Source organism: Saccostrea cucullata, unplaced genomic scaffold (genome assembly GCF_032062105.1).
Source record: "Saccostrea cucullata isolate Sc308-1 unplaced genomic scaffold, CSIRO_AGI_Scuc_v1 ctg100, whole genome shotgun sequence".
Taxonomy (NCBI): Eukaryota; Metazoa; Mollusca; class Bivalvia; order Ostreida; family Ostreidae; genus Saccostrea; species Saccostrea cuccullata.
This window is the reverse complement of record NW_026932392.1, coordinates 257541-269295: the sequence shown is the minus strand read 5'-3', so window position 1 is coordinate 269295 and position 11755 is coordinate 257541. Positions and strand designations below refer to the sequence as shown.

Genomic DNA, 11755 nt, shown 5'->3' with positions numbered 1-11755 from the left:
TATTATGGGTCAACATAACCCCCCCCCCCCATGAAAGGAGAGAGGGGGGATGGATTCCAGTTTTTTAATCCATAGTTTTGCTATGATGGTAGACATCATCAAAGACATTTTGTGTACATGTATATATACGTACTGCATGTATAAACATATTTTGAATTTCCATTTAAAATTGTTTTCTGTGGCGTTCATTACTTTTTGGAAGCAATTCTTTTCTTTCCTAATAACACTAAAATGAATTCTTAAACTTAGAAATTAAATTAGATACAGATGCAGTATGCCCCCCCCCATCATGCATTGCCTCGAAAAGCACAAATGAAAACTGTTATTTAATAATATTTAAAAACAATCTAACACAAAGTCTACCTTCCTTTTATTCATCATAATCTATATCATTTTTATAGAATTTAACGTGATCTTAGTTTCCATGGTGGCTTTTGTTCATTTAACTTTTCTTACAATGGCATTTATTACATTTAAGGAACACAACATGATGGATAGATCAAATCATAAACCAATACAAAACAAGAAAGAAACTTTCTGTATTCCAGTGGCTGACACTCAGCTTTTTTAAAAAAGCTAACCTTGTTTTCCTATTACGGTACGAGAAAATCATTCACTTTTGATAAAATTTATTTCTTTTTATAGATAAAGTTTTTAAAGAATGTGCAGCAATATCGTAGTGTGGGTTTTGACACTTAAAGGGTTGTGAAGAAAAGAAGGAAGATACACGAAAATGTAAATAATATAATTTTTTACTTACAAGGAAAGAAGGGTAATCCAAGTAAAATTTGTAAAATGAATAATTTTGATAAAAAAGCACCCATGTCTTCAATAATAAATTAATCAACCTACTTTTCCCCTGGTAAAGTACTTCTACTTGCTCCTTTTAAATGTGAATCAATACGCTGATATTCATTTTTAATTTTTAATTCATAGTTCAAATATTAGTTACTAAAGTACGTCAATGGATTTGATTATAATGTATTAGTAAGAAACAAGTTAGAATAATATACACTTTTCAAAAACTCCAAATTAAAACGAAGAAACATTTAAAAAATCGATTGCTAAAGTCTTTAAATGAAAGAAAATATTAAAGTGAAATTAAGTCATGAGATTCAGTTAGAATATTTGTATATTAAACATTGGAAGTAAATACAAAGAACAAAGATCAAGGTGAATTGTTAGGGTCCTCTTAATGAGGAAGGAAAACTAAAGCATTGGACTAATACATAAAGATATATAACACACAAGCCATTAGAATATTCAAAAGTTCACAAATCCAGGGTTTATATAGAATACTTACAATATTCCTCTCACAAAAGAAATAAGAATGTATAAGAAATTAAATAATCAAATACGAAGTCTAATACGTGTATTTCGTAAAGCATTTTTGTAAGGAAAAACTAACCCTCTATGATGAGATTGTGAACTACCACGTGACTCTGTTCGGATACCCCCCCCCCTTTCAATACCAAGTGCCTGTATTTCACTACGTTTTTTTTAAAAAAAAAAATGCAATATTAATTTAATATAACTTGCATTGGCACAACTGAGAATTATTGATCTTAAAGCTTCGACTTTTGTTGCAGAGAATTTTATAGAAGACAGTGTTTATAGAGAAAAGAAAATAACACACTAAACAACAGTCGTATTAGTAATTCTCAAATACAGTTGTTATCTATTTCAGAAAACTGTGCATTTGAATAATACAGGTACATGTTTAAAGCAAAAAAAGCCTGACTGTTGTGTTAAATATTTCAAAGGGGCATACTGATACTTGAGTTAACGGTTTAGCGACATCATGCACTTAAAAACTTGCTCTCTGCAAAAAAAGATGCATATATTTTTTTCCACACACCCTCGCAAAGAGAGAGAGAGAGAGAGAGAGAGAGAGAGAGAGAGAGAGAGAGAGAGCCGGAGAGGTAGTAGGTGAAAATTATTCAAAGTTGCAAAAACAAGAATAATTTTAAAGGATGACTTCACTTAAGGTAGGATTCTTCTCATATTTCTAATATTTAAAAATTAATGAAATTTTCATAGAATCAAGAAGACAATATCAGTAAGTTATAGTATCAGTGACATTAAATTTGACCGTTTTATATTAGAGGCAAGGTCAGGTCAAGGTAATTTTCTTTTTCTTTGACATCAAGAATAAAAAAAAATACTTTTGCCAATCATGTGATACTTACCCTTATTTCAAAAGTTTCAAGATTGTTCTTTTTGCATAAAAACATATTACTATATCGGGTCTATAGCATGGTATTACCAAATTTACATAAATAATTTAACTTCACTGGATATTGGCTAATCCGAATTTTCTCTGTTTTTCTTAATTTCTTAGGATATATTAGTTATTTTCATATGCTTCCTATAATTAACTTTTTCTTATTTTCACATATAATAAAGTAGTCTTATAAATATACAAAATGATACAAAAACAAAAAGGTTTGATCGTTTACTAAGAGAGAAAAAATACCTTTTATGGATTTTTGGCTCAAATCTGCACTTTGATAGGAAGCGTTTAAAAGCTAACAAAGTTCTAGTTTGTTTGGAAAATCATATTTATTTGATATAATTTGAAAGTTTAGTCCCTCGTTATTAATTTAACTTACATTTGAAAATTTCTCCAAGTCTTCGATTGTGTAAAAATTATAACTAAATTCATTGTTCTATTATAATTTTGAGAGGCAGAGAAGAAGATATTTTCATACGCCACCATTCCGCCAAAAATAGAGTCCCTGCTAGTTTTCAAACACAGTTTTCCATTTCTATTTAAAGTTGTACAATTGTGATGAGGAAAGAAAAATATGGTCTTTTAAATTCCTTACACCTCAATATATAAGACATATAAGCAAATATACTATAATATATATAAATAAAATATATTTCATCTAGTCAGAAACCAGAGAAGAATCCTACCTTAAGAATATGCGAAATTTGCGTCAAATAAACTTTCAAAACAGGCATTTTTCTTTCAAATACAGAAATTATCAACATCTTATCTACAACTTTACTTAATTTCAATAAATAAAAATATTTATATGTATTTACAATGTACGAATCTGTTTTCTGAGGTTGGGGTCAACACCATTTCTTCAATCTCCGGACGATAATGAGGATGCCCACTTTTTTTTACTGACTTTATACATAGTCAGCGCATGTTTGTCTATTGTTCTCCTTTTAACAGTAGTTGTATATTTGCATAAGTAATGTTGTGTTAAAAGGAGAACAATAGACAAACATGCGCTCATGGTTAAAAAGAGAAAAAAAAAACTGCTTCTTCTTGCACTCGCTCTCTCTGTTGTAACCAAGGGCTGTGACACGTTGAATATTATAATTTACCACGTGATATCTTTCCTCAGATAATTTTGGCAATCGCAACTTCTCGTGACTTTTGATAGCAAAAACGACCTGTTATATGTAGACGCCATGACAACCCTCCCTTTTCACAATCTTTGAACATATGCAGAGGGGACTTTTATTTGTGGAATAAAGCTTAACTTTATTCAATGTAATGATATTACAAAATATACTATAGAACTGTAAACTCCGTATATCCTATATCTAATAAACAGGAAATGTATTAATTTTTAACATTGATCATTTAAAGGTTGTTTTGTATTTCTACAAAGAGCTTTGGTAATTTTGGCATTAGCCCCGTCACGTGACTTATTGATAGCATGTTTTGTGACAACTAGGACTCAATCGCATCATCTTGGGTCTTTCCGTCAGATATCGGAGAAACAACCTCGAATGTATTAACATCACCGGATGTTAAAAATTTATACATTTCCTGTTTATTCAAATATAGGATAGACTGAGTTAGAAGTCCCTTCTATAGTATGTTTTAGGTAATATCATTACATTGAATAAAGTTAAACTCCATAAAAATCAAAGGTTTTGCATTTATTTCAATGATCGTGAAAGAGAGGGGTGTAATGGCGTTACCATATACATTTTTGCTAGTACGGAAAAAAGTTGCGATTGAACTAGGACTCTGTGTTCGAACACGTTGTATAGTCTGCCATCGATTTAAGATATTCTTATACTTACATGGATGGGCTCATACATTTTAAACCTTTGTAAATAATGTACTTGTGCCACACAAAATAAATAGCAAGATGGAAAATAGAGATCAGATTTTTAGTTACTGGTCAGAGACCAGAAGAGCTTATGCGATGAACAGCATTTCAAACAATTTTTCAAAACGCTACTCCTCCTACAATTTTAGTCTGATTTCAATATTACTTGGCACACAAGTAGACTACACTAAGATAGGAATAGTGCATCGGTTTTTAATTTCGATGAACGGTGTTGCCATGGTACTAAAAATAGAATTCTATGTGAAATTCCTTAAAAACGCTACTCCTTCTACAGTTTTGGTCTGATTTCAATATAACTTGGCACACAAGTAGACTACACTAAGATACATAGAATAGTGCATTGATTTATGATTTCGATGAACGGTGTTGCCATGGTTACTAAAAATAGAATTTTCTGTGAAATTCCTTTAAAACGCTACTCCTTCTACAGTTTTGGTCTGATTTCAATATAACCTGGCACACAAGTAGACTACACTAAGATACATAGAATAGTGCATCGGTTTTTGATTTCGGTGAACGGTGTTGCCATGGTTACTAAAAATAGAATTCTCTGTGAAATTCCTTTAAAACACTACTCCTTCTATAGTTTTGGTCTGATTTCAATATAACTTGGCACACAAGTAGACTACACTAAGATACATAGAATATTGCATCGGTTTTTAATTTCAATGAACGGTGTTGCCATGGTTACTAAAAATAGAATTCTATGTGAAATTCCTTTAAAACGCTACTCCTTCTACAGTTTTGGTCTGATTTCAATATAACTTGGCACACAAGTAGACTACACTAAGATACATAGAATAGTGCATCGGTTTTTGATTTCGATGAACGGTGTTGCCATGGTTACTAAAAATAGAATTTTCTCTGAAATTCCTTAAAAACCTACTCCTTCTACAGTTTTGGTCTGATTTCAATATAACTTGGCACACAAGTAGACTACACTAAGATACATAGAAAAGTGCATCGGTTTTTGATTTCGATGAATGGTGTTACCATGGTTACTAAAAATAGAATTTTCTGTGAAATTCCTTTAAAACGCTACTCCTTCTACAGTTTTAGTTTGGTTTCAAAATAAGTTGGCACACAAGTAGACTACACAAAGATACATAAAATAGTGCAATGGTTTTTGATAAGTACAAACCAGTAGAGCTACAGTCTCGACAGAGACTTCTGGTTTTAAATACATGTCATTGTTATTCACCCAGTCTAATTTTAGATCCATTCTTACGATGTTAGCTCCACCTCTCATACATACATAATACTAAATCAAGGGCAGGTAAGTGTAAATTCTCTGTATTCGGAAAACTGTTAGGACGAAAAACATGAAATTAATTATTGTTTTACAGTCTAAAATTATTTTTGACATTTAAATTAGGTGTCAAATGGACATACTTCTGTAGTAAATATATAAAAGTAAAATTAAATTAACATTTAAAAGCAACAAAAGCGATCGAAAAAGACCCAAAACACAGTTAAGTGATGTCATCCTTTCTTAGATACTATCTAAAAGTATATTCTTTCCACCACTTGTCGCAGTCGGAACAAATTTATATAGGAGTTGATGCATTGAAATAAAGATGTGGGAACAAGGCGGGCAAGATGCCTATAGCGTCGGATATTAATAAATCATATTCAATGTGTGAATTGAGTATTTAAATTAACTTCTCATTATTAAAATTCATCAAATTATGAGAAAAAACCTTTAAGTTTTCTGAGGGGAAAATCTCGTAAAAAAATTTCTTTTATTAAGGTCAGACGACACGTTCCTCAAATACATTTCCTGTTTCTCTTGGTATTATATAAAAAATTATTTATATTTGTCATTCTCTTCTAATTTCTACATTCTTTTGTAAATGTTTTTAGATTTAAGTACACCCAAAATTGTGATTAAGGCCATTCAGGAGATTACCCGTAAGGGTTATATAAGAAATATGACCATGGTATCTTGTACAAATGCCTGGTAATGTACCCTAATTTTTTGTGAGGAAACTTGTTTAAATACATTTACTTCAATGACAAAATCTTAGGAAAAATTATATATTTTTGAGGAACGTGTCATCTGACCTTAAACTATAACATGATATTCGTGGGATTCGAACCCACTATAGCAATAAAAAGCCGACATTTGACATTCATTCTACTTTGAGACTAACGCGCTAATCACTTGCTACATGGCTCATGATGATTTTGGGCATTTAAATCATGTTCCTGATATGACCCTTGACTTAATGGACTTGAAGTATTTCTCGGAAAGATGCGAATGTTTTGTCATAAAAGTGTACTTTTAAGGTATAGTGGGTCTTCGCTCCATGTTTTTGTAAACCAAAAAAATGTATATTTTATTGCAAACTTTTAGGATTATCTTTCAAAAAAAAAAATGGAGCGAAGACCCACTCATATTGAAAAATTTTGTTAAAGTATGAGAAAATGGTCTTTTTTGTTCTTTTTAGTGTGTGTATGGTTTTTCATAGGCAAATAATATTTTCAGTCTTTGTGAATTTTTTGTAGATTGTAGAGATTTTACATTAAGTATACTTTAATATTAGATGAAATATCAAATAAAATATGGATATAATTGAGATTAAATTTACCTTTTCTTATCTGTCGCACTATGACTATAGGCACTTCATCCGCTTTATCCCCCCATCTTCTTGAGATATAATGCGATATGACATCACAAACTGATATACTAATATTGAGAAAAGAACTTGTAGGTAATCAATAGTGAAATGAACCATTCTATTCATAAGCAAAATGACGAAGTGTCGCCCCCGAATTTATGCTTTTACATTCATAAAAAGGTACGTATCTCTACAAATCAGTATATTATGACATGAAGATAGTCAAAATATTATTTTTTATGAATATTTTTTTTGTTTCAAACTTTAAGTTGAAAAAACGAGGGACTTCTGGAAAGAAATCACAGGAAGTGATACGGATGGAATCATAATACAGGAATGTATTCAGCTAATTCTTTAATAATTGCATGCATGCTAATGATACCATGCATTTCTCTAAATTTGAAACATTTTGTTAAAAATTTTAGTTTTAACTTAAGAATACAAAAGTATAGATTGTACATTCAGTCTTATCAGTCTATTAAAGTGTTATTTACCACGTGTCTTTCTAAACTAATTGTAATTAATTGATGATAAAATAAATTTACTATACGATAACAAAAAAAAAATAAAATAAAAATACTAGTAAATAAATAAACAAAACAAGTGTCCGGTTTTTTTTTTTATTTTTAGGATGGAAAAAGTTGTCTATTGGTGTCAAAAGTCTTTTATTATTGTGGAATTTATCAAAGTAATAACCTAACAAGCTCAGCTGAACATTGAAATACATGTGGAATCATAATCATAAAGCTCAAAATACAACAATATCAAGCAAAAATGTCAAAGTTTTTATTATTCTGTATTCCTTTTGTTTCAGATATTTTGCTCTAGGCATTTTGTTTTACCTCTGCTGCAAGATGGGAAAGTTGTCGGAATTTTTAAACTTAAAAGACCAGGATGAATGCTGGTTAGTCAGCAAAACAAGAGGATGTTTAAACAAAAAACAACCCTCAGCTACACATGTTGCTTTTTTAAAAGTTCATAAAACGGGAAGCACCGTTGTCCAAGGAATTTTTCTTCGTTACGGACTAAATAGGAATTTAACTTTCGTTGTTCCCAATAATAAGTCATGGTTTCCAAACATTATCAGTATAAACGAGTCAGTGATTCCAGGTTATAATATCATCTCTCCTCCAAAAAACAAAACCTTTGATATCCTTTGTTTTCATGTAGTTTACAATCGTTCAGCGATTCAAAGTATCATGCCAAAAGATACAAAATACATAGGAATTATTCGTGAACCGTTTTTGCAGTTCGAATCCACGATCCGTTACTTTAACTTCGGCAAGAATCAATATGGAAACAGACATTTTATCAGCAATTTTTTTAGGAATTACAATTTTTTTAAGAAAGTGGAAAACAACCCTGCAGTCTTCTCATTTTTGAATAATAGAATGTCTTTTGAATTTGGTTTTCCGTCGCACCTTTTTGATTCTTTTGATCTTAAAGACGTGAAGCAATATTTAGAGAAACTCAAAAACGAATTTGATCTCGTCATTATAAATGAGTACATGGACGAGTCAATCATACTGTTACGAAGGATGTTAAACTGGAACGTCAAAGATGTCCTCTTTGTAAACGTTAATGTCAATAGAAAACGGCATTACCTCGATCACACAAAACTAAAAAACATCTCTCTATATCGTCGATATGCAAAGCTGGATTATGAATTATACAATTTTTTCATCAAGAGACTATGGCGACAAATAAGAGCCTGTGGAGATGATATCATCGAGGAAATTTCATACTTTAAATTATTGAGAAAAAGTTTGGAAAAGTTTTGCAAAAGCAAAGGAAAATCTTTTCTAAAAGTAGAGCCAACTTCGTGGAGTTCTTCATTCAGTGTAACTAAAGACTACTGCTTGGTCATGAAATGGAGAGAAATCTTGTATCTTACAAGGATAAAGGAGCAACAGTATTGAATACTTCCTCTATGTCTTCACCATGGCAAAGATATTCATATCAATACAGGAGAATAACGAACGTTTTGTCTGCTAGAACCATTTATGAACAGAATAAACGCTACAGGTTGATCTGCCTCCATGTTCTAACCAATTCTGAATAGCTACAATATACCTGGGTACTTTAATCTTTTGCTACATAAAAAATACGTTCATATGCAGGCTTCTCATTTACTCCACTTAAAGTCATGACCCCCGGGGGTAGGGTACATGTAGGTCCACATTGAAAGTTCCTATTTGTAGGGAAAAAGCTTAATAAGTCCAAAAAAATCCCTAAGCATTCTTAGTGCAAATTAAAATCATACTCCCCCGTATTAGGGGTAGTTCGGGGCTACTTATGCATTGAAGCTTTTCAATGCTAAAATGATGTTTGCCTTTTCCTAACCATAGTGCTCAGGTTAGCAATGTGGATTTAGGTCTCTTGTTTGTTTTGTGTCCTAAGTCTCTATATTTATGAGTAAGCAATTGCTTTTTTATCTATATTTCAGATGATGCCATATATGAAATGTCATTAAGAAGATTCCAGCTGTTGTGCGTAAAAAAGAAATAAAAGCATCACTCAACGCAGTTTTATGAGATTAAATATCGCAAAGGTCCTTAAAAGGGATATATCTTAAATATAACGCAACTAGCTAAAAGCTGTTATTTACATAAGCTTATTATACGATTTTTGATTGTATTCTGAACCAAAAGTTCGTAAATTTTCTAATCACCTGTTGCCCGTAGTCTATCTGCTTGACTGTCAGAACTGAACTTCTAATTGCCTCTAACCTTCGATATCAGGGGCACAAAACGTAAATAGCTAAAAAATCCTTACCAATGTCTTTTGTCGTTTGCTAGTGACAAAAAAACCTAAACAAAATTAGTCTTTTTACATAAAAAAAAAGTTCAGAAGTCATGGCCAAGGTTAAAGTTTTTTTAAAAGTGGGCCAAACTGTAAGGTCATAAGGTCAAAAATAGTTATACCCACTGAAAGGTCTGGTCACAATGTATATGTGAAGTATGAAAGCCCTAGCATTAAACTGTCCTATCTGCAGAACTACGGCTCTCTGATTGAGAAAATTCGGACAGAAAAAGCAGAGAGCTACAAATCCAACCTTTGTAAAAACCGACGATTTACGCCGCCGATTTTTTTGTCACTCACTTCGGGTATTATTTCTGGTATTTAATGCTTTCCCTAGCTTTAACAAGAGGCCCACGGGCCTTATAGGTCACCTGAGTATCATGCAACAACTTTCCAACAATTGAATTTGGTTTGTGTTTTAAACCAGCTGAGGCTATGAAATTCACAATTCAAAAAAAGCACCATTGCTTATCATAATTATACACTTAGCAATGCTTACTAGATAGTTACTTAATACCCATAGGTAGATCAGAGTAACTAAGAGAAAATGCACTTCCATTATAAACCAGTTGTGCACCCCACCCCACAGGTTCCACTGACACTGGGGTCACATATTTCAAAATTTTGAAAATTTTATCATAAATGTTATTTCATCAAATATGGTTGATTAATTAATACTAAAGAGCAGATTTCAAAGCATTAATTTATTTTCAAACTATGTACCCCCCCCCCCCCGATACCCTTGACCCAGGGGGCATGAAATTAACCATTTTGCTGGATGCACCTTTCTTCATCATAAATATATATACTTAGATCATTGGCATAATACCCAGGAGCAAAGGAAAAGATTTTCAAAGAATTAATGTGTTTTCACTATATAATCAAAAGAGCCCCCCTCCCCTTAAACCAAATAGCAAAACCCCTGAAACAAGGGCCATGAAATTCACAAATTTGGTTGAGGCACTCTTGGTCATTATAACTATATACTAAGTTAGTTTATTTAATACCTAGGAGCAGAGGAGAAAATTTTTGAAAAAATAATGCATTTTCACTATATAATGAATAAAGCCCCACCCTAACACCAGAACCCTTGACCCTGGGGCCATAAAATTCACAATTTTCGAAGAGGCACTCTTGCTCATTATAACTATGTACTTAGTAAGTTTATTTAATACCCAGGAGCAGAGGAGAAAATTTTTGAAAAAATAATGCATTTTCACTATATAAATCTATATAGCCGGGCCAGACTGCCCTAGCACTAAAACCCCTGACCCTTGGGCCAAGAAATTCACAATTTTGGAAGAGGCACTCTTGCTCATCATAACTTTGTACTTAGTTTATTTAATACCCAGGAGCAAAGAAGAAGATTTTCAAAGATTTAATACATTTTCACTATATAATCAATAGAGCCCCGCCCAAACACCATAACTCCTGACCCTGGGGCCATGAAATTCACAAATTTGAAATAGGCACTCTTGTGCATCATAACTATGTACTTAGTTAGTTTATTTAATAACCCAGAGCAGAGAAGAAGATTTTCAAAGATTTAATACATTTTCACTATATAATCAATAGAGCCCCGCTCTAACACCATAACTCCTGACCCTGGGGCCATGAAATTCACAAATTTGAAAGAGGCACTCTTGTGCATCATAACTATGTACTTAGTTAGTTTATTTAATAACCCAGAGCAGAGAAGAAGATTTTCAAAGACTTAAAGTATTTTCACTGTATCATCAATAGAGCCCCGACATAACACCAAAACCCCTGACCCTGGGGCCATGAAATTCACAATTTTTGGAAGAGGTACTCTTGCTCATCGTCATTATGTACTTAGTTTATTTAATATCCAGGATCAGAAAAGAAGATTTTCAAAGATTTAATGTATTTTCACTATATAATCAATAGAGCCCCGCCCTAACACCATAACTCCTGACCCTGGGGCCATGAAATTCACAAATTTGAAAGAGGCACTCTTGTGCATCATAACTATGTACTTAGTTAGTTTATTTAATAACCCAGAGCAGAGAAGAAGATTGTCAGAGATTTAATGCATTTTCACTATATAATCAATAGAGCCCCGCCCTTATACCAGAACCCCTGACCCTGGGGCTAAGAAATTCACAATTTTGAAAGGGACATTCTTCCTCATCATAACTATGTCCTAAGTTAGTTTATTTAATATCCAGGAGCAGAGAAGAAGATTTTTAAAGAAATAATGCATTTCCA

The 11755-nt window shown here is 32.2% G+C and overlaps 1 protein-coding gene across 2 annotated transcripts; it reads left to right on the top strand.

The window, feature by feature from the left end:
• Positions 1 to 646: 646 nt before the first annotated feature.
• On the top strand, positions 647 to 8796 carry LOC134235007 (galactose-3-O-sulfotransferase 2-like). 2 transcript variants are annotated; one of them, XM_062717084.1, is made up of 2 exons: positions 647 to 681; positions 7539 to 8796. In XM_062717084.1, the coding sequence occupies exons 1-2, from the start codon at positions 662 to 664 to the stop codon at positions 8641 to 8643; spliced, it is 1125 nt and encodes a 374-aa protein (XP_062573068.1). In that variant the 5' UTR covers positions 647 to 661; the 3' UTR covers positions 8644 to 8796. The 2 variants fall into 2 exon arrangements, with proteins under 2 accessions (XP_062573068.1, XP_062573067.1); XM_062717083.1 differs by lacking the exon at positions 647 to 681 and adding an exon at positions 6857 to 6904.
• The last annotated feature ends 2959 nt before the right edge of the window (positions 8797 to 11755 follow it).

Bases quoted from the DNA above. Each gene is read 5' to 3' on its own strand.
- LOC134235007 (XM_062717083.1), top strand. From the start codon at position 6,858: ATGACGAAGTGTCGCCCCCGAATTTATGCTTTTACATTCATAAAAAG. The intron at 6,905-7,538 runs GTACGTATCTCT...CTTTTGTTTCAG, and splicing joins GCTTTTACATTCATAAAAAG to ATATTTTGCTCTAGGCATTT.